The sequence below is a fragment of the Nannospalax galili genome, unplaced genomic scaffold (genome assembly GCF_000622305.1).
Source record: "Nannospalax galili isolate Female #2095 unplaced genomic scaffold, S.galili_v1.0 scaffold218, whole genome shotgun sequence".
Lineage (NCBI taxonomy): Eukaryota > Metazoa > Chordata > Mammalia > Rodentia > Spalacidae > Nannospalax > Nannospalax galili.
The window spans coordinates 3,520,810-3,547,339 of record NW_008343207.1 but is presented as its reverse complement, the minus strand read 5'-3'; the positions used below and the strand labels follow the sequence as shown (position 1 = coordinate 3,547,339).

Sequence of the window (26,530 nt, the reverse complement as noted above, 5' to 3'; positions counted from 1 at the left end):
TGGATGAGGTTGGACCAAGTTGATAGGTACATGGAAATTTATCCTTTCTACTTATCTTTTTTTTAATTAAATTTTATTTATTATTTTTTAAATTTATGTGTATGTGTGTATTGCGTGCACGTATGTAAGTGCACCTGTGTCGCGCAATGCCCACGGAGGTCAGAAGAGGCTGCTGGATCCCCTGGGACTGGAGTTACAGACAGTTGTTAGCTGCCATGTGGGTGCTGGGATTCAAACCCAGGTCTTCTGCAAGAACAACCAGTGTAGCCTTTGGGATGTAGCCCAAAGGTAGAGTCCTTGTCTAGCACAAAATTCTCAGGCTGGGAATACAATTCAATGGTGTAGTACTTGCCTTTCATATACAAGCCCTGGGTTCAGTCTTGGCATTGAAAAATAAAATCAATATAATAAAGTTAAAAAAAAAAAATCCACCCAGGTGTGGTAGCACACGCCTTTAGTCCCACTTGGGAAACAGAGGCAGGCGAATCTCTGTGAGTTCAAGGCAGTCTGGTCTACATTGAGAGTTCCAGGCCAGCTGGGGCTACAGGGAGACCCTGTCTCAAAAAGACAAACAAAAAAAAAATCCTTGTGCTAGAGAGATGCTTAGTCAGTAAAGTGCTTGCAAGCATGAAAACCTAAGCTGAATCCCTAGAATCCATATAAAAATGCCAGGCATCCTGGGACTCACTAGCCAGCCAGCCTAGTCTACTTAGTAAGTTCTGGGCAAATGAGAAACCTTGTCTTTAAAAAAAAAAAAAGGTGGCACCTGAGGAACAAAACCAAAGGTTATCCTCTGGCCTCCATACACACTTGAACACATGATACATGAGCACATACAAACACATACACAAACACAATTCTACACGCTGAGTATGGTAGCTCTATACTCAGACTGCCAAGGTTCAGGGCCAGCCTGGGCTATAGAGTCAGACCCAGTCTCAAAGACAAAAAAAAAAAGGTAAACAAACAAAAAATCCTAGTTGTACTTACTCTGTGATTTAAGGGACTCCTTTAACCTCAAGACTTGCAGAGTATGTATGTGTAAAACAGAAGGGCCCTAATGGTAAGAACCTAATACTACTGCCAACGTGGTAGTGTCTGCCATACACTAACCACCAAACAGGCTCCAAAAAGAACTATGAGGTCAGAAGGAGGGTCTGAGTCAGACAGGAAGAGGAAGATGCTTTTTCACAAGTTCTGGGATTTCATAGGCACCCATGTTCTGCTGGTGGTGGTGGCTTTTGTATTTTTTTTAAACATTTATTTATTTAGTGGCAGTAGGGAGGGAGCACTCATGAGTACTACACATGTGTGTGAAGGTCAGAGGACAACGTGCAGGAGTTGGTTCTCTCCCTCCATGTGAAGTTCCAGGGATTGAACTCAGATTGTTGGGCTTAACAGCAGGTGCCTTTATCCCCTGAACTACTACCTCGGGCAGTACCCACATTTTAACCATGAGCCACCAAGCCCTATCTGGTTCTTTAATTCCCTTTCCTGACCTCTTCCCATCATGTGGCTCACGGGACACCTTGGAATGTTCTGATCATATCAACCCTGACAGTCCTATTCCAAGGCCCAGTTCCCACTGGGTAAAGACAGTAAGAGACTGACCTTTAACTTTTCTCCATCACCAAAGAACTCCTTCAAAAAGAAGCTTTTATGTGAGTCAGATCCATATAAAACAAGCAGCTCAGGCTGAAGTGGGATAGGGAATGACCCCAAATTCAGACCAAATTTCTGGAATTTCCCTTTGAAAACTACTGGGTAAAGTCCTCTTTTAATTACAAAGGTCATTTCCCATCAGTGTGACAGGGGGAGTTGCTTCAGGGGTGACTAGAGACAGAAGGGCCTGTCAGCCAGAGCTGAACTAGGACATTAAGAATTAATGGTCCACCAGGCATGGTGGCGCACGCCTTTAATCCCAGCACCCGGAAGGCAGAGGCAGGTGGATCTCTGTGAGTTCAAGGCCAGCTTGGTCTACATAGTGAGTTTCAGGACAGCTGAGGCTACAGGGAGACCCTGTCTCAAAAAGACCAAAAAAAAAAAAAAAAAAAAAAAGAATTAATGGTCCAATGGCAGAGCACAGAAGGGCACACCTGTAACCCCAGGACTTGGGAGGCTGAGATAAGAGGATGGAGAGTTTGAGGCCAACCTGTGCTACATAGTGAGAAATATAAATTATCCTTCTGTCTTCCTAGGTTCACACTCTGCTGTCGCTTTGTCACAGTTGCAAAAAGAAGAGTACAGAGGTGGGTCTCTGAGCAAGGAAGAGATAATTGCCTCCAAAGAAACAGAAAAGAGGAGCTGGAGAGATGGCTCAGCAGTTAAGAGCACTGACTGCTCTTGTAGAGGACTCAGGTTCAATTCCCAGCACCCACATGTCAACTACGAACTGTCCTTAACTCCAGTTCCAGGGGAATCCGAAGCCCTCTTCTGACCTCTGAGGCATTACACGACACGGTGCACTCACATACATGCTGGCAATACACTTATACACATAAAATAAAAATAACAACAACAACAAAAAGAAACAGAAAAGAGCATTCAGGAGTTGGGACCTGGTGACAAGGACAAGCTCTACCTTTGGAACCCATGGAAGATAGATCCACGCTTCTGGAACTTATCACAGTCTACAATTCAATGGATTACAGGGGAAATTTTCCACACGAGAGTGAGGACTAGAGTTCCTAAGTAACCAAGCAGCCTCACTCACTCCTTCTACCTCTGCCCCCTCCCCTTCCTCTGGATCTCATTGACTCTCTGGGCTCACAGGCTACACACACACATCCAACAGATTCCAGCTGCAGAATTAATCCATGGCCCTATGGCCCCTGCTTTGAAGGCTCCATCAGTCAATTCCCAGAGCTGTGGGCTCACAGCCAGGAGGAAGCTCAAAGTCACCTTGAGGCTAACAAGAAGCACACACAGGCACTGACCTCAAACTCCCTGAGAGCCCCACACTTCAGAAAGGGCACAGAACTGTTCTACATCATAGTTCTGAAACACTATCTGTCACCGAGAGGCTTCTGGGATGGTTTTTATGCTGCTCCTGGGAGTAGCTCCTCATCTAGCTCACATGGGTTGCAGGGACATTAACCACAGGTTCATATCCTACAGTGATCAACAATTCCCAACAGTGAGGCTTCAGGTATAGTCCTGAGCCTTTCTGGGCCTCAAGTTCCTTATCTGTAAAAGGGAAAAACTAGGCCCCTCCCCCCTTACCTGACACCATTATCAAAAGCACTCAATAAGCCCAATAGTAGGGGCTCCCTGAAAGACTTCATCCCAAACTGAAGGGTACAGGAAAGGAGAAAGACCAACACCAGGGTCACTGTGTGGTTGGGAACAAGATTCGCCAGATCTAGGCCCAAATATCTTCTAACTACTCACCTTGACTGTAACTTCAGATACAGTCTCCAGGTCTGTTCCCCTGTGCCTCAGGATCCTGACCCTCATGGACAGCTGGCATAAGACACAAATCAAGAACTGGCTAGATGGCTCAGCAGGTAAGAGCACTTGTTACCAAGCCTGATAAACTGAATTCAGTCCCCCAAACCCACAGACTCTGCAAAGCTGTCCTCTCTCTCTCTCTCTCTCTCTCTCTCTCTCTCACACACACACACACACAAACACACACACACACAAATAAGCAAAATGCCTTTTTCCTTTAAGATATAAACTGAGACAGACTAACAAACCTGATCTAAACTCAACAAAGCCAAGAAAATCAGAGAAGTTACCCAAAGCAGCCACAAGGAGGCCTTCTGGCTGATGGGAGCCAGTCACAGCACAGTGCTGATGTTATGAAACCAGATCTCACCCTAGCCAGAGATCTCAGCATTTAAGAGCCTGAGGCAGGAGATCAGCCTTGAGTTCAAGGTCAGTCTGGGCTCCATGAGATCATCTCAAAAAGAAAAAACAAAAAATACCCAACTTCTATGTTCACAGATATGAACATGATCTTAGTTCTTCCAGAAACTTGGTATTTGACAATGGTCAAATAACGCTGAACCCTTGGGACTGTTTTTAGTTTTAGAATGCTGGGGATAGAACTCAGGACAGGACCTTGCACATACTAGGCAAGTGCTCTTACCACTGAGCTACAAGTCAGCCCTGAGCCTCAGTTGTGACTTCTATAAAATGGGCAGAGGAAGGGCTGGAGCCCTAGCTCTGCACTTAAATGTACTGGCTGCTCTTGCAGAGAACCCGGGTTCAATTCCCAGTACCCCATGGCAGTTAACAATTGTCCGTAACTCCAGTTCCAAGAGATCCGATGCCTTCTTCTGACCTCTACAGGCATTGCACAACACAGTTGCACTTATACACATACAGGCAAAACACATACATAAAATTTTTTAAAAAACGTATGGGCAGAGGAGGCCAGTCATGGTGACTCCTTTAGTTCCAAAACTCAGGAGGCAGGGGCAGATGATCTCTGTGAGTTCAAGGCCAGCCTGGTCTACAAAGCAAGCTCAAGGCCATCCATGGCTGCATATTGAGACCCCGTCTCAAAGGAAAAAGAAAACTCTGTATCAATTGTATATAAAACTATTATAGACCATCTCCAGCTTATGGTGGTTAAACTTTATTAATTTTTTTATTTTTTATTTTTTTGTGTATATGAGTGTTATGCCTGCATGTAGGTAAGTGCACCCATGTTGTACAATGCCCAAGGAGGACAGAAGAGGCTGTCGGATCCCCTGGAACTGGAGTTATAGACAGTTGTTAGCTACCATGTGGGTGCTGGGATTCGAACCTGGATCTTCTACAAGAATAGTAAGTGTTCTTAACTGCTGAGCCATCTCTCCAGGCCCCTAATTTTTTTTTAAATTTTATTTTATAATGGTCATTCAGGATAAACCATACTTTGAATCTTGAGTTTCAATCTGTTCAGGCAATATTTTTGTCAAGCAACAAGAGCAAACTGTGGCTCCCACTCAGGCCTGTGATTGTGATGCTAAACCCTACAGCATGCTGTTGCTAGCCAGTGATGTTCAGGAGGGAAGCTAAAGCAAATGCATTTTGGACTCAGTATTTTCCTCTTACAATGTCTTTATCAGGACATGACCCCATCATACATTAAGAAGCACTTGTGTTTTTTTAATATTGTATTTATATTTTATTTTATGTGTATGAGCTTATTGCCTGCATGTATATAAGTGCACCCGTGTCATGCAATGCCCTCCGAGATCAAAAGAGGGCGTCCAATTCACTGGAATTGGAGTTATGGACAGTTGTTAGCTACCATGTGGATTCTGAGAATGGAACCCAGATCCTCTGAAAGAGCAGTCAGTGCTTTTAACCACTGAGTCATCTCTCCAGTCCCTTGTGTTTATTTTTTTAAGAAGCTACCCCTACAAGACAGTGATTCACACTGGGAAAAAACAGTGGGAAGGAATACGTATGGTTTCCCTGGGATCTGAGCATGATTAAGAATCTGACTTCAAGCCAGGCGTGGTGGTGCACGCCTTTAATCCCAGCACTCGGAAGGCAGAGGCTGGCAGTTCTGTGAGTTCAAGGCCAGCCTGGTCTACACAGTGAGAGGTCCAGGACAGCTGGGGCTACAGGGAGACCCTGTCTCAAAAGACCGAGGAAAAAAAAACCAAAAAAACAAGAATCTGACTTCAGAGAAAATCTGTGAGGTGGGTGAGAAGACATACCAAAAAGGTGACTGGGACCCAACTTCTTGGGCTCATAATCCTGAGTGCACTTGCCATCATACCCTTGTCCTTCTGGAGAGCCGAGTATCTCTACAACTGTTTGTCCTACTTTGTCTTCTGAGCTCAAATTCAGCACAGCTAGAACCAACAACATCTACATCCACCCCCAAGTCACTTTACCTCTGTACAGAAGCTTCATCTCCTTAAGTGCTGAAATTCAAGCCCATTTTGAACCAGATGGGCCATAGATCACCTGAGCAACTCAAAAGTCATAAGCCAGGCCTCAAGGAACCTTTCCCCAGCTTGAAATTGGAAAAAGGTCTTCTCTGCACTGGAAACAGCTCTTCTACCTTGGCCCTTCATCCCTGAAAATGTATGCCTACTCCAAGTTCATCTCTACCCACTCTGTAGTCAGGAGCACCTCTCAGGAGCACCTCTCAGTTACTGAGTCTACCACTATCTGCAGTGGCACTGAATGGACCAAAGACACTAACAGAGCCTCAGCAGCTTGGCAGTTCCATGTCCCCTGGCTTCACTGGACCCTAGCTGCAGCTCCAAGTTATTTCAAGGGACATCAAAATAGCAGCCAAGATCATTGGGGCTGAGGCTGCCACAGTTGGGGTGGTTGGTTCTAGGGCTGGAATTGGGACTGTTTGGCAGAGCTTCATCAGTGGTTATACCAGGATCCCCTCTCTGAAGCAACAGCCCTGCTCCTATGCAATACTGAGCTTTTACCTCTCAGAGGACATGGGGGCTTTGCCTAACCGTGGCCTTTCTCATTCTCTTCACCATGAGAAGCATCTGTCTCTACCATGACCTCCCATAGTTCTTTCTCAGGTGTCTCATCTTCTCTGTTTGTTTTCCTAAATGTCCCCAGGATGTCCAGGGAAAGTGTTTGGCTCAGGGTTTGACAGAGAGAAGACAATAAAAGACTACATTAAGAAAAAAATAGCCAGGCGTGGTGGTACACGCCTTTAATCCCAGCACTTGGGAGGCAGAGGCAGGCGGATCTCTGTGAGTTCAAGGCCAGCCTGGTCTACATAGTAAGTTCCAGGACAGCTGGGGCTACAGGGAGACCCTGTCTCAAAAAGACCAAAAAAAGAAAAAGAAAAAAATAATGGAAAAAGATGGTGCTAGGATGAAGCTCAGTAGTAAAATATTGGCCTAGCACTCAAAAGGCCCTTGATTCTACCCCCAGCATCACAGATGATAAATAAACTAACAAATAAGAAATAAGACAAGTATACAAGTTTGTTTTTGAGACAGGGTCTCCCTGTAGCCCCAGCTAGCCTGGAACTCACTATGTAGACTAAGGCTGGCCTCAATATCACAGAGATCTGCATGACTCTGCCTCCCCAGTGCTGGGATTAAAGGCATGTGCCACCACACCTGGCATAACTTAAAATTTTAAAAATAAAGTAGAGAGCTATAGAAGACATCCAATGTCAACCTCTGACCTATACATACATACACACACACACACACACACACACACACAGAGAGAGAGAAAGAAAAATAAAGAGGGCAAGAGAAGCCCCGTACCCATACACACACACACATATATATACATGCACATATATGCATACAACACACAAAAATACACAGAGGTCTGGGGACAAGTCAGCTATCTCAGATTTCCAAGGTGTGAGAATTTATAGTCTTTCCCCTACATACAGAGCACACCCTGAGTCTCCCTAAACTACCCAGCACAGGGCCAGGCACAACACAGACACACAATAGACATGCAAAACTGAGTGGAGAAGTGGGAAGCCATAAAGCCAAAGTAAGAGCTCAGGAAACACCCAAAGTTAGGTGTAAGCTTGGTTCTACTATCCACTAGCTATGCAGCTTTTTCCCTCTGAGCTTCAAGCTTCCCCACCCAAACAAGTGAATGATGACAGTTAAGTTCCAGGATTACTGATGGGGATAAAGGGAACTCATATTGTAAATATTCATATTGTAAATATTCAATGAGACAGGTGGCTACCACTACAATAAGGTAAATGAATACTGAATGAAATAATTTCTCATGAAGTTTTTTTTTTTTTTTTTTTTTGGTCTTTTTGAGACAGGGTCTCCCTGTAGCCCCAGCTGTCCTGGAACTCACTATGTAGACCAGGCTGGCCTTGAACTCACAGAGATCCACATGCCTCTGCCTCCCAAGTGCTAGGATTAAAGGCGTACGCCACCAAGCCCGGCATGAAGTGTTTTTTTAAGAAAAGGGGCCAAGCCGGGCATGCTGGCGTACACCTGTAGTCCCAGCACTTGGGAGGCAGAGGCAGGCAGATCTCTGTGAGTACAAGGCCAGCCTGGTCTACATAGTGAGTTCCAGGACAGCTGGGGCTACAGGGAGACCCTGTCTCGAAAAGACCAAAAAAAAGAAAAATTTTAAAAAAAAGAAAGGCCAGCTTGAATTACTTAGGGAGATCTATCTCAAACAAAAACAAAGGGCTAAGGATTTAGCAAGATTGAGTCTGCACAGGGCCCTGAGTTAGAAGCCCCTCCTCCCACAGCACCAAAAAAAAAAAAAAAAAAAAAAGATAAAATGTGTCTATACTGAACATGCACAGATTTCTTCTGTCAGTATTTCCTAAACAACATAGTATAACAACTACATACAGGGCATTGACACTGCATTCCGTAACTAAGGGACTCTAGGGATTATTTAAACTCTATGGGGAGATGTATACAGATTATATGCAAGTACCATGCCATTTTATATAAGGCGTGCAAATTTGAACATCTGTGGGTTTTGGCATCCTTGAGGAGGTCTGGAACAAATTCCCCCATTGATACTAAGAGAGGATTGTAATGCAATGTGTGAGCCTCAGTTGCATGCTAGATTGGAAGGGAAAAAAGGAAAACAGCTCTAAAGGACATTCTGGGGACAAATGGGAACTGTTTGTTAGATATTGGTATTGTCTTTTTTTTTTAATGTGTATGCATGTATTGCCTGCATATAGGTAAGTGCACCCATGTTGTACAATGCCTGAGGAGGTCAGAAGAGGCTGTCAGATCCTCTGGGACTGGAGATATGGGCAGTTGTTAGCTGCCATGTGGGTGCTGTGATTCAAACCTGGGTCTTCTGCAAGAACAACCAGTATTCTTAACAGCTGAGCTATCTCTCCACCCCCACATATTGATATTGTGTCAATGTTAAGTTTCCTGAGTTTGACTGGCACTCTGCAGAAGTCATGGGAGGCCCTGGTTCTCAGGCGATCCCAAGGGAGTATTTAGGAGTAACAGGTCATGATTTCTGCAACTAATTTTCTTTTTATTTTATTTTTTTAATTTATTTTTATTTTATATGTATGAGTGTTTGCCTGCCTGTATAGTGCACCCATGTTGTGCAATGCCCTCAGAGGACAGAGGAGGGTGTCAGATCCTCTGGAATTGGAGTTACAGACAGTTGTTAGCTGCCATGTGGGTGCTGGGACTCAAAACCAGGTGTTCTGCAAGAGCAGTCAGTGATCTTAACTGCTGAACCATCTCTCCAGCCTGTCTGCAACTAATTTTCAAATTGCTCAGTAAAATGTGTGTGCCTATGTGCATGCAGAAGAATAATTTTTCTAAATAAAAATGTTTTCCTCCCTTTGTAAACATCAAAAAGAATATAGATTGTTTGGGAGGCCATTCAGTGAGTAGAGCACTTGACTAGCGTGCCTGATATCCTGGGTCCAATCCCTAGTACCACAAAAGGAGGAAGAAAAGAATTAAGGAATTGAATGAGCTTTCTAAAATAAACTGCAGGCCAGCAGAATGGTTCAATGGGTAGAAGTGCTTGCTTCCAAGCCTGACAACCTGGGTTCAATCCCTAGGGCCCACATGGTAGAGGAAAACCAACTCCCAAAAGTTGTCCTCTTGTTCCATATGTGTGCCATGGCAATCAAGCACCCACACCCATACACGCATATGGACATATGTGCACACCGATTACTAAATAATAAATGAATAAATAGATAAATGATAAAAATAAATTGTGGGCACAGACCTGCTACGATGTGAAGGTGGTTTGTCCCCCAAGCATCTACATGTCATAGGCTTGGTCCTTACTATAGCAATGGAGACAGATTATGAAAACTTTAAGAGATAAGGAGACTGGAGAGCTGGTACAGCCATTAAAGGCTCAGGCTCGCAACCAGGAAGATAAGAGGTAAGGCCTAAAGCGAGGTATAACAATGGACATTTGTTTTCAATTTTATGGGTTCATTTTTTCCCATTTTATATGTATTGAGTGCTTTGTCTTCATGTATGGAAGTGTACCAGGTATGTGCAGTGCCCACAGAGGCCAGAAGGCTTCAAATCCCCAGGACTGGAGTTAAGGATGGTCATTAGCCTCCATGTATGTGCTAGGAACCAAACCAGGTCCTCTGCAAGAGCAGCCAGTACTCCTAAACACTAAGTCATCTCTCCAGTCCCAACAAGCACATCTGTAATCCAAGCACTCGGGAAGTAGAGGTTGAAGCATCAAGAGTTCAAAGCATGCTGAGAGTGGTAGTGCACACTTTTAATTCTAGCACTTGGGAAGCAGAGGTAGTTAGATCACTTTGAGTTCCAGGGCTACATGGTGAGCTGGAGAGATGGCTCAGCGGTTAAGAGCACTGACTACTCTTGCAGAGGACCGGGGTTTGATTAGCAGCACCCACATGGCAGCTATGAACAGTCCTTAATGCCAGTTCCATGGGAATCCGACACCTTCTTCTGACCTCTGCAGCATTGCACAACACGGGTACACTCACATATATGCAGGCAATACACTCATATACATAAAATAAAAATAATAAATAAAAATATATTTTCAAAAAAACCCAAAAAGCAAATGTCATCAAAAATGGTTCAGGTCAGCTTGAATTATGTGAGATCTCATGGGAGGGTCAGGTATTTGTCCTGAGACCTTGGAGAGGAAATTTCTAAAAGCATGTTTTGGGGCCATGGTGGTGTGTGCCTTTAATACCAATACTCAAAGGTAGAGGAAGATGAATCTCTGTGAGTTTCAGGCTAGCCTCACCTACAAAAGGAGTTCCAGACCAGCCAGAACTACAAAGTAAGAACCTGTCTCAAAAAGATAAAAGACTTAGCCTGGCTCTACGCAGCTCGCTGCCTCACTATATGGAAATGTAATTATTTGCATATATGTACTCCAGCCATTGCCATATGCCAAGAAGTAACACAGATGATGGGCCTCACTGGAGTAGAGCCAAATGCCAGAGACAGTATTAAGCATTTTTCCTCAAATAGAATCTTCTTCAAGTATGTCATTACAGCAACGAAAAGCTGACTAATACCAGTTCCAGCCAATTCAATAAGGCAAAGAAAATAAATTGAAAGGCATAAAGACTCGAAGAAATTAACTAGGTATTGTGAAATGATAATGGTCACTCATACCTATAATTCTAACACTGGGGAGGCTGGAACAGAAGGACTGTCATAAACTCGAGGCCAGCCTGGGCTACAGAGTAAGACCCTATCACAGAAACAAACAGTGACAATAACAAAATTAATATGGTTAACAAATAACATGATTAGTTAGTTTAAAATAATTGTACTCCAAAAAAAGAGGGAAAAAAAAAAAATCAAGTGAGGACCGAGGAGATGGCTCAGTACACTTGCAAGTACAAGGACATGAGTTTGAAACTCCAGTATACATGTAAAAAGCTGGGTATGGTTTCAGCACACATGTAACTATTTGGGAGCAGAGACAGGCAGATCCCAAGGGCAAGCTACCCAGTCAGCCTAGACAAACAGTGAGCTTCCAGTTCAACAAGAGAGACCCTGTCTCAGTTAGGTAATCAGGGTAAGAAGCAACCAAATCAGACACTTGACATCCTGCTCTGGCCTCCATATGCACACACATGGGTATGCACACCCACACATAAGTATACACCACATACATACATACACACACACACACACACACACACACACACACACACACACAGAATTTTTTTTTTAAAAAATCAAGTACTTAGGGCCGGACGTGGTGGCGCACACCTTTAATCCCAGCACTCAGGAGGCAGAGGCAGGCGGATCTCTGTGAGTTCTAGGCCAGCCTACACTGCATAGTGAGTTCCAGGCCAGCTGGGGTTACAGGGAGACCCTGTCTCATTAAGACTGCCACCCCACCCCCCAAAAAATTTGAAGTACCTAGGAATAACTCTAATAAGATATGCAAGTTGTGATGATTAATCTTTTCTGTTCTCTTTTTGTTGTGATGATTAATCTCACTGTCAACCTGATTGGATTGAGAAACACTTCAGAGATGAGCAAAGCACTCCTCAGGGTGACACGGTAAGGGATTTCCAGACTCCGCTAGACCCTAAGGGCTCTGACCTAATGAATGATTCTAGCCATTGAAAATCTGAATAGACTATTGGTAGGTGGTAGAATGTGGGAGGCAGAGCCTGGCTGGGCCAGAAGAAGGTAACTATGGTATGCCTGTGGGGGCTGCCCTGGCCCTTCCTCTGTTTCTGAACCACTCTGCTTCCTGTCCAGCTCTGCCCCCAGTCCACTGAATCCTCTGAAACTAAGAACCAAACTTAATCTTTTCCCCTGAAGTCATTCTCCCGAGTATTTTAGCCACACCTACAGAAAAGAAACCAACACAAAAATTGTACAGTAAACAGGGCTATGCTCACTGATTAGAAAGCTCAATATGTTAAAAAAACGGTTATTTTCCTTTTCGTTGTTTTTAAAGACTGTTTTCTTAGGTAGCCTGCTCTGGAACTTGCAATCCTCCTACTTCAGCCTCCTCCAGTACTCAGATTATACCACTGCACCCAATCCCAGTTTTTGCAAAAATATTAACAAGCTGATTTTCTAAAAGTCATATAGAAGGTCAGGATATGTACAGCTCAGTGATAAAGGTTTGCCTAGCCTGCAAAAGAGGCCCTGGGGTTTGATCTCCAGCACTGCAAAATAAAATTCCTATGGAAATGCAAAGGACGATAAACCAAAGCAATCTTTTGGAAAAAAAAAAAAAAGCTGCCTATAGCACTGAGGCTGAGACAGGAGGATCAACAAGAGTTCAAAGCCAGCTTGGATTACTTAGCAAATTTAAGGCCAGCCTGGGTTACAAAATAAACCTGAGTTTGATCTCCAGAACCATGTAAAGGTGTAAGGAGAGAACTGACTTTCCCAAGTTGTTCTCTGATCTCCACACATGGACCTAGGGACATACACAAAAATAAATAATGTTTTTTTTAAAAAAAATAAAAAGGGTGCTGGGTGTGATGATGCACACCTTTAATCCCACCACTTGGGAGGCAGAGGCAGGCAGATCTCTGTGAGTTCAAGGCCAGCCTGGTCTACATAGTGAGTTCCAGCTGGGGCTACAGGGAGACCCTGTCTCAAAAAGACCAAAAAAATAAAAAATAAAATAAATAAATAAAAATAAATAAAAAGGTAGAAAGACTTTCCTATGTAACAAGTTCTATTATAAAATTAAGACAGTATGGGAGTTTAGTCAGTGGAACAGATTAGTGCACCTAGACACAGACTTCTCAGTTCGTGACTGAGAGAGAGGCTATCTCTCTCAATCATGATGCTAGTCAATTGAATTTCCATGTGGATTGTTGGTTTGTTTCTTGAGAAATGTTCTTAACTAGATAACCCTGGCTGGCTTAGAACTCACTATGTCATCCAGGCTGGCCTTGAACTCGTAAAGATTCGCCTACCTCTGCCTCCTGAGTACTGGGATTAAGGCCTCCGTGCACTACCATGCCTGACCTGATTTTTTTTTTTTTTTAATTTTATGTGTATGAGTGTATTGTCTGCACGTATATAAGTGTACCATGTGCATTCAGTGCCTGCAGAGGCAAGAAGAGAGTGTCAGATCCCTGGAACTGGAGTTATGTTAGCTGCTGTGTAGGTGCTGGGAACTAAACCCAGATCCTCTGCAGGAGCAGTCAGTGCTCCTAACTACTGAGCCACCTCGCCCACCCCAATCCATATGGATTTTTTTAAAAAGGATCTTGACCCTTATCTCCTACCAAACACAAAAATCAATTCCAGATGAAGTACAGATTTCAATGTGAGGGTTTGAACAGTAAAGCTTTTGAGAGAAATATATGAACATCTTTATGACCTTAGAGTAGGTAAAAATTTCTCAAATAATGCTAAGCTAAATAGTTTCTGTTAAAACTAAGACTGTCTGCTGAGCTCAGTGGTAGTGCCCTTAGTCCCACTACTTGGGAGATGGCAGAGAATCACTTGGGCCTAGAAATTTGAAGCAGCTTAGGCAGTACAGCAAGACCCCAAGACTCCATCTCAGACAAAACAAAAATAACTGTCCTTCATTCAAAGACACCATCTTAACTAGGTAAGTAAACAACATACGCTGGGCTCCATGGTACCTGCCGATAACCTCAGCATTTCAGAGGCTGAAGCATGAGGACCAGGAATTTGAAGCCAGCCTGGGCTCCATGAGACCCTGTCTCAGCAAAACAAAATAAAGCAAATAAATCAACAACAACAACAGCAAAAGAAATAATAAAAAGTTAGCAGGGCATGGTGGCACATATCTATAATTCGAGGTACTTGGGAGATTAAGGCAGCAGGATTCCAGGTTCAAAGTCTGTGCAACTATGGCAGCTTGTCTGAAAAAGAATAAAAACACTAGCTATAGGAAATGACAGGCAACAACTAAAACAGCACTGACCCAAACCAAACCTACACACATGCACTGTATGACCGAAAAAAGCTCACCCGCCGGGTGTGGTGGCGCACGCCTGTAGTCCCAGCACTTGGGAGGCAGAGGCAGGTGGATCTCAGCCAGCCTGGTCTACATTGTTTTCTTTTTTTCCCTACTGTGCATAAACCTAAACTGGCCTCAAATTCAAGAATGCCAGTCTCCAAATGCTAGAATTATAAGCACTGTCACTGAACCTGGCTCACATATATCCATTAACCTAGCAGTTACCCAATTGCCCATCAATAGCAGAATAAAACAACTGTAACATATTCACTGAACAAAGAAGTATAAAGCAATGTAATAAATCTGATTTCACACAATAAAAAAAAAACAAGCTTCACAAACACAAAGTTGAACAAAAGAAGAGAAAACCAATGGAGGCTATCCAACATGATTCTAAGGACATAAAGTAGGAAAATGGTCAAAACTCATCTGTGCAGTCAAGGAACAGTGGCAAGTAGAGGCTAGATGGGAACATAAGAGAGTTTAGGGTCATCATGATGTGTTCAGATTTTTAAAACCAGTCAATACAATTAGCATATGTGGGTTTACCTATATGTATACTTCAAGAAAAAAGATTTTTAAAAAGTATAGGAAGCTGAGGTAGGAGAAACACTAGAGCCCAAGAGTTCAAGCCCAGCCTGGGTAACATATTGAGTCACTGTTCATATAAATAAAAGGTAGCTAGGAGCAGATGGCTAGCTGACAAAAGCTTGATTTTAGAACACTAGAGGAGTCTACAGCCAGTGTTGTGGCCTGAACAGCTGGTCCTGCCTCCCTTCCCTTTTTTTACTTTTTCTTTCTTCTCTTTCTTCCCTTTCTTTCTTTTGGCATATGTATGTGGTATACGCATACATCTGGGCACACATGTGTGCACATGCATGAGGAAGCTATAGATTGGCACTGAGTGTCTTCCTTAATCAATTTCCACCTTATATGCTGAGGCAGGGTCTCTCACTTAGACCCAGAGCTCATCAATTTGGCTAGCTTAGCTAGCCAGCTTGTCCTGGGGATCCTCGCCACCTCCCAAACACTGGGATTACAAGTGGGTTATCACACCTACCCAGCATTTATATGGGTGCTGGGATCCAAACTCAGGTCCTCATGTTTTCATGGCAAGTACCTTTTACCCACTGAGCCATCTTCTGAGCCCTCCTCCTTGAACTTGGTTGGCAGCCTTCCTGGCACTGCCCTCCTATCAGAACTCCAGTTAATGTTAGCCACATGTCTCTGTCACCCAGCAACCCTGGATGATTACAGTTTCCTCACTCTGTCTACTTGGATTGTCCCTAGCTACCAGCTCTAGGACTAGCATGGTGCTAAGCTATCAGCCAACCCAGAGACATGGTATGGACAGGGCTGAGAATTGGTCAAGAAGGAGGACCCAGCAGTGCCAAGGTGTCAGCCTGAGGCTGCTGGTACTGTTGTTTACCTACACAAGAAAAGATCCTGCCCAAAAAACAAGGCAGGAAGAGGAAACAAACAGAGAAATAGAAAGGAGAAAGAGAGGCAAGGGCAGAGAGATGGGTTAGTGGGTAAGGGCACTTGCCACCAAGTCTGAGAACCTGAGTTTAACCACCAGGACCCACATGGTGAAAGACAACTCCCAAAAGTTGTCCTCTGACCACCACATGCAAACCATGGCATGCACACACACATACACACACACAATAAACAAACAAGCTTTCCTTCTCCAGCCGCTATAGTGAGAGGAGCCACTATGTCTTCACATCTGCAATGGATGGTCAAGAATAACTGTTCCAGTTTCCTGACCAAGAGGAATAAACAGATGTACAGTACCAAGCCTAATAATCTGAAGGCCTGAAACTCCTTCCGCTATAACTGGCTGATTCATCATAAGATGGTAGGAGTGGAGCCCACAGTTGATGGCAAAGGGGTCGTGGTGGTCATGAAGTCATCAGGCCAGTGAAAGCCAGCCACCTATGTGAGGCCCACCATCAACAAGAACACACGGGCCACCTTCAGCAGCATCATGCATATGACCTACAAGAACAAGTACTGTCCTGACCTGTGCATGGCAGTCATCCGCAGAGCCAGCACCATCACGTGCAACCAGGAGCCTGTGGCCATCAAGAGGAAGCTTGACCTGACCCACTAAAAGCTCCTGAGCCCCATGCCCCAGAAGTAATAATGAGCCCACTGACTTTCTCAAAGAAATAAAAAAAAAAAGATAAAAATAAATTAAAATAAATTAAAAAAAAAAAAAAAAAACCTTAAAAAGAGAGGCAGCCTCTTAGGATAATATCCTTTAGGGAAAATTTTGGAGCACCTAGGTCTATAGTGCCTGCAGGTTACAACTTGGATACATACATAAGCCAGAGTTCCATCCTGCTTAGCCCAGCCAAGCTTACATTTATCATTTCTGTCATTTCTGATAAATGTACCCATCAACCTCCAGAGGCCTGTACAGACTAAGACCACAATGGCATTGTAATACCCCAAGCGGGCTGTAGCCACCAACATCACTCACACAGTGTAAGCTCCCAGTACTTTCCCAAAGCATTTGCAAATATCTGACAGCCACAGAGATGCTAACAGTGCCACACATGGTAGCTCACATCTGTAATCCCAGCATTCAGGAAGATGAGCCAGAAGGATCACCTTAAGTTTAAGGCCAGCCTGGGCTACACAGTAAGAACCTATCTCAACTATAAACAAAGAAAGAAATGCTGACAGAGATGAGGGATTAGCTATTCCTGCTTTCTTGATCATTCTACTGAACTAGTCTGGCAAAGACGTTGGAACCACCTAACTGGATGCTCTTGCTTTCACCATGAGACCCATGAGGTTCAAGGAGAAGCGGCAGCAGCCTAGATGTAGTCAGGGCCTGGAAAGGTTCTCAGAAAGGCCAGGCAGGCAATATTAGTTAAGAAAGCTGAAACCAGACATGGTAGTACATACCTATAATCCCAAACATTTAGGAGACTGAGGCAGGAAGATCACTGTAAATTCAAGGCCAGTTTTGGCTACATAATGAATCCTTGTCTCAAAAACCTAAAAAGAAAGAAACCCCAACACTACCTGAAGAAAGCACTGGCTGCTGGACGGGGAAAGTCAGCCTCATTTAAGGCTTAAGACTCTTGGAAGGTTGACCAGGCTCCAGAGGATGAATGCACATTGAAGGGCATTTGGGGACACAAATTTGACTCCACAGGCCTTAATACAACACACACACACACACACACACACACACACACACGCACGCACGCACGCACGCTCGCACGCACAGTTATACACATATTAGAGTACATGAAATTGGGTGGGGGTCAGATAGATGAGGGAATTAAAATATGATTAAAATGTATTCTATTAAATGAAATTTGAAAAAAGTCAATTTTTGAAAATTAAAAAAAAAAAATCTAGGGCTGGAGAGATGGCTCAGCGGTTAAGAGCACTGACTGCTCTTGCAGAGGACCCAGGTTTGATTCCCAGCACCCACATGGCAGCTATGAACCATCCTTAACTCCAGTTCCAGGGGAATACGAAGCCCTCTTCTGACCTCCTCAGCAATGCACAACACGGGTGCACTCACATACATGTAGGCAATACACTCATACACATAAAATAAAAACAATAAATTTTTTTTAAAAAAACTAAAAAGGAGTGATGGGGCGGGAGAGATGTCTCAGCAGTTAATGAGCATACTGCTCTTTCAGGGGACCTCTGTAAAGCATCCACATGCACATGTACATACCCACACACAGACACATGCATATACACAATTAAAAATAATTTTTTTAAAAGCTGGGTGTGATGGTGAATACCTTTAACCCCAGCACTTGGGAGGCAGAGGCAGGCATATGTCTATGAGTCCAAGGCCAGTCTGGGCTACATAGTGAGTTCCAGGCCAGCTGGGCTATAATTAGGAGACCCTGTCTCCAAAAAACCAAAAACCAAATACAAATATTTTTTTTAATTAAATGAGGGGGGAAGAGTGTTAATTTTATTTCAACTAAAAAAAAAAAAATATGTTGAACAGGGGATATAACTCAGTTGGTAGAACACTTGCCTAGCATGTGTGAGGCCTTGGGTTCAAACTCCAGTACCACAAAAAAAGTGTCAGCCCCTAAGAAAATACTCAAATCACATAGCTACCACCCCTCACCTTAGTTTTAAGCTGCCCAAGGTGTCTCATCACATGAAAGAGTCAAACCCAACCAGGTGTGGTGGTGCACACGTTTAGTCCCAGCACTCAGAAGGCAGAGGCAGGCGGATCTGAGTTCAAGGCCAGCCTGGTCTACATAGTGTGTTCAGGTCAGCTGGGACTACAGGGAGACCCTGTCTAAAAAAAGACAAAAAAAAAAAAAAAAAAAAAAAAAGAAAAAGAAAGAGTCAAATCCAAATTTCCTCTGGGCTCAATGACCTGGCTCTGTGGCCCCTTCTACCCCTTTCCCTCTTAGTCACTCAGGTTCTCCAAATATTAAATTTATCCTCATATGCTGGCCTTTTCCTTTGCTTAGCTCACAGCCTAGAATATTTCAAAATGTTCTTTCCTATGGCTAATTTTTTTTAAGGTTTTTTTTTTTTTTTTTTTTGGTCTTTTTGAGACAGGGTCTCCCTGTAGCCCAGCTGGCCTGGAACTCACTAAGTAGAAATTGGAGAGATGGCTCAGTGATTAAGAGAACTTGCTGCTCTTATGGATAGGACCCAAATTTTGTTCTCAGCACCCACATCATGTGACTCACAACTGCCTATAACTCTAGTTCCAGAGAGGCCTACATGCAAGTACCTGCACACAAAGGTGCACACACACACACCACATTTAAAAAAAAGAACTTAAGCCAGGTGTGGTGGCACACGCCTTTAATCATAGCACTTGTGAGGCAGAGGCAGGGGGATCTCTGTGAGTTTGAGGCCAGCCTCTGCTCAAATGCTTCTTCTCAGCCTCTTAGAGGACTTCCCTGACCACCCTGACTAAAACACAGCCCTTTCATGCTCCATCCATTACCCTGCTTTACTTCTTCAAAGCCCTTTCCACTATTGGACAGATACATTATTATCTTCTTTATTACTTCACATAAGAGGGCAGAGGCCTTGTCAGTCATATCCACAGCCTACCATATAGTCAAAGGCATTACTGAAGGAATTCCCACTTGAGCTGAAATACCACTTGCCACTTGGTGGAGAGTTGTGAGTGCTAAGTCACAAGTCACCAGTCACATGCTGCAGGTGCTCAGAGAGTTAACAGGCATTTGCTGAGCACAGTGGCAAGCCCCACCCAAGGCCTTTCTAGAACCCTGAGGAAACAGGAGGCATAATCCCTCCCCTGACTACAGGAAAGTCTTAGAGGTCAGGAAGCATCCAGTGTTTACCCAGCAACCCACAAACAAACCCAAAGGAGAGATCTGATATCGCATTGCTGCCACCCAAGCTGAAAACTGGGTCCAAATCAGTCTCACAAAACTGTGTCTTGGCAAACACCCTCTGTTATAGCTTCTCAGGACTTTGCCATCTGACCTGTTCTCCAGAATGAGACAGTTGCAACTCACACCTGCTCCAGCCTCCTGCCAGGGAGAACATTCTTTTCTGAGGCAGTTGAAAGTCTAAAGGAGCAGGTAGTGAAGGTGTCCCCTCCCCTTCTTCCTGCTTTGGGATCTCTGAGCCACCGTAGAGCACTTACCCACTAGGAGTTTGACATCTCGAACTGTAAAATCAGGGTCCGGCATCCTGAAGAAAGAGAAGCATAGATATTTGGTTAAAAAAACAGAAACAACAGAGCTAGACTCTACCCTAAGCCTAAGGGGAAGCCTTTTCTCCAAAAGGGTCCTTTTGTTCTTAGTTTGGGAATAAAAAATTAGCTAACCAGAGGCAAAGTGGTAGACCAGTAATACCTCAAGGGATATCACCCAGCATCATGGAGTCTCTTCCCCTACTGCAAGACACAAACCAAAGCTGAACCTCAGGAGAGGGTGACACCACACTCCTGCAAGGAAGACTAAAGTGTGGTGTCAAGAACAAAATGCCTGCTTTAAGTAGGGTTGGCAGCTCTCTTTATGGCTCTTTCTTCCTGTAGGAAATACTTTCCATACAGAGTTGTATAGAAGGTGGAAAGGACCCCTTTATAACCATAGGGGACGTACTTAAGAGACTGAAACAGGAAGATTGGCAGTTCCAGGTCACCTGGGCCATGTAGTGATACCCTGTTTCAAAAATTCCCCCCCCCAAAAAAATAAAGGGGGGCAAAAGGGCACAGCATGATGCCTTCACTGACTGTGGGTAAACTTGTGATTAATTAACAGATGCTAGCCAGGTGTGGTAGCATATGCCTATATATTCCAGTACTTGGGAAATGGAGGCAAGAGGATCAAGAGTTCAAGTCATCCTCCTCCATACAGCTATGTTTTTTCTTTAAACATTTATTTTTATTTTGTGTGTATGAGTGTTATGCCTGCATGTATGTAAGTGCACGCGTGTTGTGCAACGCCCGAGAACAGAAGAGGCTGTCAGATCCCCTGGAACTGGAGTTACAGACAGTTAGCTGCTATGTGGGTGCTGAGATTCGAACCCGGATCTGCTGCAGGAACAGCCAGTGTTCTTAACCGCTGAGCCATCTCTCCAGCCCCATAGCTATGTTTAAGGCCAGCCTAGACTACTTGAGATCCTCTCTCAATAAAACAAAACAAAATAGCTGGGCATGGTGGTGGTGGCTCATGCCTTTAATCCCAGCACTCGGGAGGCAGAGGCAGGTGGATCTCTGTGAGTTCAAGGCCAGCCTGGTCTACATAGTGAGATCCTATTTCAAAATAAATAAATGAAAGCAAAAATATGCTCAAAGTTTCACTCATCTTCTAAAAATGTCAATTGAGCAAGCAAGCAGCAGCCTAAAATGCCTTTCCTATCCTGCCCAAGGGGTGAGAACCTGTTCTTCCAGCCTGCCTCTATCTCTCCCCCACCTGGAGTGCTGGCAGATCTCAGCCAGAATGCAAGCCAGAGGCAGACTGAGAAAGGTAGGAAACATGCCCTTTATTGAAAGAGACCCAACTCCCACAGTGGGGGTATGTGGAAAACACACGTGTCCCAATGCCCTGGGTCTGGCCTACAGGCTGGCCAGTCATTCTACAACCCACATTCTGATTTAAGAGAGGAGGAGAGGTACAACGCTCAGTAGAAAGTTGCTATATGGAAATGGAGGTGGGGGATACTGCTTAAATATCCTGTCTTCTCTCCAAAATTCCTGAAAAAGATCCATTTGGGGACAGTTTTTCTCCTTGGTCAGGCCTTGAAAAAGTTCTTGGATCATAGGAAATGCTCCCTCACGGTAATGAGTGGTACGGAGAGGGCAGAAGAAACCCACCCCAAGCCACATAAACTGTTCGGAAGACCAGGGAAAGGAAGATTTGTTTCAGCGACTTACTTAATTCCTAGTCCGTCCTTTTCTCGAAATACCAGGGGAACCCTGAGAGCTTCTCTTTGTACGTACTCATAGTTGAAATCTGTTTGGATATTTGAATTAAAGCAAGTTGGTTAAGTTATTGAGGAGTAAAATGAACCACAACCCACTGGTGAAGGAAATAAAAATGACAAAGGCATACAGGCTAAATGTAGGCTCCAGCTATATAGTAAAAATTCCCTGGAAAATAACAAGGAGATAAATAAGGCAAAGCCAAAGATCAGCCATGCCCTCCATTGGCTTCTCTGCCTACTCACTCATTCTCTGCATGCCCCTCGGGTATGAACTTGTCAATGAACAGCCCAAGGCAAGCTAGGGAGACTTATAAAGAGCCCTATACTGAAAGAGCATCAGCTACTGCTGAGAAAGAGACAGACAAGCACATCCCAGGCTGAGTTCAGATAGTAAAGGGGCTGCAAACTGAAGCATGCCACCTGGGAGGATCTGAAGCCCCAAAGAAGAGGCTAGGGAGGAGGGCTCTCATTGTAGCTGAGCATCAGTGAAAATCTTATTGTAATATCCTGCATGGTGAAGGGGGGGGGAGTCGGTTTCCCTGGAAACTGTGTATTTGGTGCCAAAATAACTAGGGAACTGGGCACAGCTTTGTTGTCTTCCTATAGTGAAATTCTTCTGGAGCCATCACAATACTCGCTTCAGTTGGATAACCAGGAAGGGATGAGTTCCGGGTGGACTACTGAGGACAGCACAGAAAGCTCCCCCGACCCCAAATTTTTTCACAGAGCAGTTTTCTATCTGGGGTTTTGTATGATAGACACACTGCCCCCATATTCTTATCTAAAGCCCCTCCACCTTTGACTAGTTTCTTTCTTCCTCAATTCCCAAACCAGTAGCTCTGACCCAACAAGATACATCCTCCTGTCTCCCAAATCCTCAGGTAACAAACCCTAATGTACTAGGGCACAGGTCCTCTCTGGCTGATTAGAAAGAAGAGAGGAGTCCTGGAACCACTGGAGCCTCTTGGCCTCAGGGAAACAGTTCACCAGGGCAGCTTTGGGGGAGGAGGCCAAGGAAACTGGCTCAGAAGAGAGAAAGAACAAAACCGAGAGCCGGGAAAGCCCTGACCTCAGAGGCTCAGATCCCCAGGGGCTCCCAGTGAATGGGGAGGGGATTCCTACGGATTTAAAGGAAGAGAAGTTTAAGAAGCTTCTATTTTGAATTGAAGCTAAGGGTTTCTTCTGTTTTTCAGCTCCTCCCTCCAGTTTTGGGGCCAGATCTGCATTAAGGAGCAAAACCTTAACACCTTTGAAAGGAGCCAGGACAGAGGCTTTAAGGATGCCCTTTAGAATTCCTAGCTGGTAACCTTCCCTGCCCACACACCCCCAGTTACCCACCACCCACTCCCCCAGCTTCAGCTTCCTCAACTGGGCCTGAGAAAAAGCTCTGAAATCCTGAGCTGAGGATTCCTGACAAATGACTAGGAGAGTTTGCATATTGTTTTCTCATAGCCTCTGCCAAACTCAGTAAAGTGGGGGAAGAAAAGGAGAGGAATTAAAATCCCATTTATACAGAGAAAATGTAAATGCAGTTGGGGCTGGCACCCAGCTTTTGGGTGAAATTTCTTGGAAGAAATTCTTTCCTCCCCCAGAGCCCAGAGCCCAAAGCCCCAAGAGGCATGAGCACAAAAGAGAAACTTCAAAAATGCAAAGCCCGACAGTCTCCTCCAGGGCTAACTCCAGGCTCTAACCACTCAACCAGAACTCGGAGGGGGGACTCACTTCTGCTGTCAGCTTACTTCGAGGGCAGGGGTTTCCAAGGGGGAAGGGGGAACCCAAAATGGAAACTGAGGAATTGAAAGAAGACTCAAATATCTAAGGGGTGGGAGGGGGAAAGCCCATACTCCTGGGAAGGCCTGGGTAAGTGAAGGCCTCTCCCAAACCCCAATCTCACAGGCCAAGAGGGTTCTGGGACCAGAAGCCACACACAGGGCTTCCAGACTGTTGATTGGTTCAGGCTCCCAAAGCCTCACCCCTAACAAGAGCATCATCCCCACATCAAGGAAATACACCCAGCCATATTCCCAGTAGGACAGCTGGAGAGAAACCCAAGGCCAAGGGGTCCCGCTAAAACCCCAGCTTGCCCAACTTCTGCTCTACACTGTCTCCCACAAGGGACAGAGCTCTCAGCCTAAGGCATGGGAAGAGACCCTGTTTCCAAAGAGAAGCCCCCAAAGTTTTCCCTTCAAAGTGCCATGGTCTGTGATCTCACCTTTAGGCCTGAACCGGGAGTCACCCTATAACCTAAACTCCAGGATTCAAACTGTTGTGGTTGTCAGGCTTAGGGGGGGTTCGTGCCAACAACTCAAAGCCCACTTAGGTCCCTGCTCCAATCCAGCAGGGCTCACTAAGGGAGAAAGAAAGTGGCTCCACACACCCAAGGTTCTAGGGGGCATAACCCTAACAACCAAAGGCGCTCCCATCACCAGTTCCTAACTGTCTGGGTCCAGAATAACAGGGGTTTGTTTAGGAGGCTTCAAGCATAGAACTCCTCACCCAGACGTCCCAGAGGCGCCCGAAGCCAGGCTCCTGCCAGACGGCTGCACCTCTGGCAGCTCAAACAGCGCGACTGGCTGGGGAGGAGAAGGATGCTGCGCTCTCACCCTTCCTCTGTCCCACTGTCCCCGGGTCCCTCTAGGTCGGCTAGCCCTTTGGCAAAGATCACCCCGGTGCTGGTGGTGGGCACAGGCAGGGCCTAGGCCCACGCCAGGCCCGGCCCCCTTCCTGCCTGCCCTCCTCCCTCACCACCCCACCCCACCCCCCCAGTGCACGGTCTCGTTTCGTCACCGGATCCCCTGGAATGGGGGACGCGGGCGCGAAATACGAACCCAGCTACAAGCAGCTCCCTCCCCACGTGCGCGTGGCCCGCAGCACGGAGTGCAGTTCGGGGAGGGGGCACCTCACCTTTGCCCTCCATGGCATGCACGAAGTCCCCCTGGTACAGCTGGCTGCGTAGCTTCTCCTCCAGGCTGAAGCCACGGACGCTGACGATCTCCTCCACGTCCGACAAGTCCTCGTTCTCGTCGTATCTCTGGCGGTCAATCGGACGCTGCGGAGACCCAACCAGAGAACCCGGGACATTACTGAGAGGACTTGGGGTCTCCTCGCACCCTGGGCCCACCATGAACAGGTGCAGGAGCCGCGCGTCCACGGCACCCCACCATTGCAAGAGCAACTTTGCGCAAATGCCAAAGATGCTGAAAAGCAGAAAAGGGGCCAGCACCTCCAGGGCCCAGAGGCGCCCTACGCGAAGCACTCCCCTCCCGAATCTTTGGAAGCCATGGAAGTGATATCTGGGGGATTTCCTTCGCCCCCACCCCAGTGATGAGCTGAGCTTTGCCCACTGGACCCGGAGCCTGGTTATGTAACCCGCGAATGGGGCTCGGGGCACGAGCTGGAGGGCAGATGTAGGCCCCGAGAGAAGCCGCTATAGAGCCGGGCTCAGCAGTAACAGCAGCCCCGGCGGCCACCGCAGCAAAGCGGGGACGCCGGAACAACCGGCCGGCGGCATTTCTAAGGCTGGAGCCGCTCCCGAGCTATAAGGAAAGCTGGAAAGCCGAAATGGAAGGACTGAGACCCTAGCCGCCCCCGCCGCCCCACCGCTAAGACAAGAAGAGGGGGGCAGGGGAGGAGGGTAAAGGCTTGGGGGGTGAGAGGCAGCCGGCCCGCCACAAAGCTCCCATCGGAGACCCCCCCAAACGCACCAGCAGCTGCCTCATCTCCCCACAAGCGCGCGCGCACACTCACTTCCTAAGGAGACTCCCCCACCACTCCCCGCATCCCCCTGCCTCCTCCCTCCGCCGCCCAGAGCCGGGCCCCGCAGCCCCCCAGATCCCCGGCGAACCCCGAGCCAGCTCAGCCACCCTCCACGATAGCACGTCGCTATCCCCTCCCCACTTAGGCGTCTGAGACCCTGAGCCTCACAAGGGACTGGAGGAGTAAGCTGCTTGCTTCCTTTTGCATGCAATTTATTATTTTTTCCGGTCCGCTTGAAAAATACAGAAAAGAAAAGAAAGGCAGCAAGAAACAACCGAAAAAATAAACGATCATATACCAGATACAGTTTGGGGGGAGAAAAAAAAAAGCTACACACCAATCTTCTTCCAGAGTCTTTCTCTGCCTCCATTTTTTTAGGAGAGTTCACCAATTAATTGTCAACACTCCTGCCCCCTGCATTTTGGCGGAGGGGGGAAGGAGGGAAGACCAAAGAAAATAAACCAAAAAAATAAATAAATAGAGCAAGCCAGAGCCGATATCTACAAAGTTTTGCACCAACACTTAGGCAGATCCGTTTGCAAAGTCCTAGGAAACCATTTTCAGCAGTTGTGGGGGGGGAGGCGTCGACGTCATAATCCCCGGAACGTAAACATTGTTGCCGATCGCGCTCCGAGCCCGCGGCCCGGCTACTTGGGAAGGGGGGGCTCGAGAAGGGGGTGTCGGGGACGGCGGCCGGAGGAGGTGTGGGCGGGGAGGGAGCCCGAGAGGCACCGGGTGCCGTTAGCACCCTGGCATCGCTGTTTTGTTGTTGGGTCACGAGTGCGCCTCTGCACGCAGGCGCCGCTGCCGCCCGGGAGTTGTGTGCAGAGCTGACTTTTGGAGGGCTGAGTTGCTGGCGGCGGGCGCATCCCGGAGATGGCGGGGCAGGGCGGGAGGGAAGGCGAGAAGAGGGGGTGGGGAGAGAGGTGCAGATTTGCACGGATGGCCTCAGCGGGAGGCGCGGAAATGCAAGCGAGCCTGCTGGCGTGAAAGCCCCCGG

The 26,530-nt window shown here is 46.1% G+C and overlaps 1 protein-coding gene and 1 pseudogene across 14 annotated transcripts in view; one reads left to right on the top strand and one right to left on the bottom strand.

Annotated features, from left to right (window-relative positions):
- The window catches only part of Kdm2b (lysine demethylase 2B), a 146,151-nt gene extending 119,848 nt beyond the window's left edge, over positions 1–26,303 (bottom strand). For 2 of the 14 annotated variants that reach the window (XM_029566586.1, XM_029566593.1), the window contains exons 1-4: positions 25,479–25,505; positions 24,679–24,823; positions 21,725–21,803; positions 19,991–20,037 (exon numbers count right to left, since the gene is read on the bottom strand). In XM_029566586.1, the coding sequence (XP_029422446.1) occupies positions 19,991–20,037; positions 21,725–21,803; positions 24,679–24,823; positions 25,479–25,493 (286 nt within the window). In that variant the 5' untranslated portion in view covers positions 25,494–25,505. Of the gene's footprint in view, positions 1–19,990; positions 20,038–21,724; positions 21,804–24,270; positions 24,374–24,678; positions 25,400–25,478; positions 25,506–25,867 lie in introns of those variants that run through there. The other 12 variants (XM_029566589.1, XM_029566584.1, XM_029566594.1 and 9 more) reach the window with 11 other exon arrangements.
- LOC103739069 lies at positions 16,070–16,478 on the top strand (annotated as a pseudogene).
- Positions 26,304–26,530: the final 227 nt, after the last annotated feature.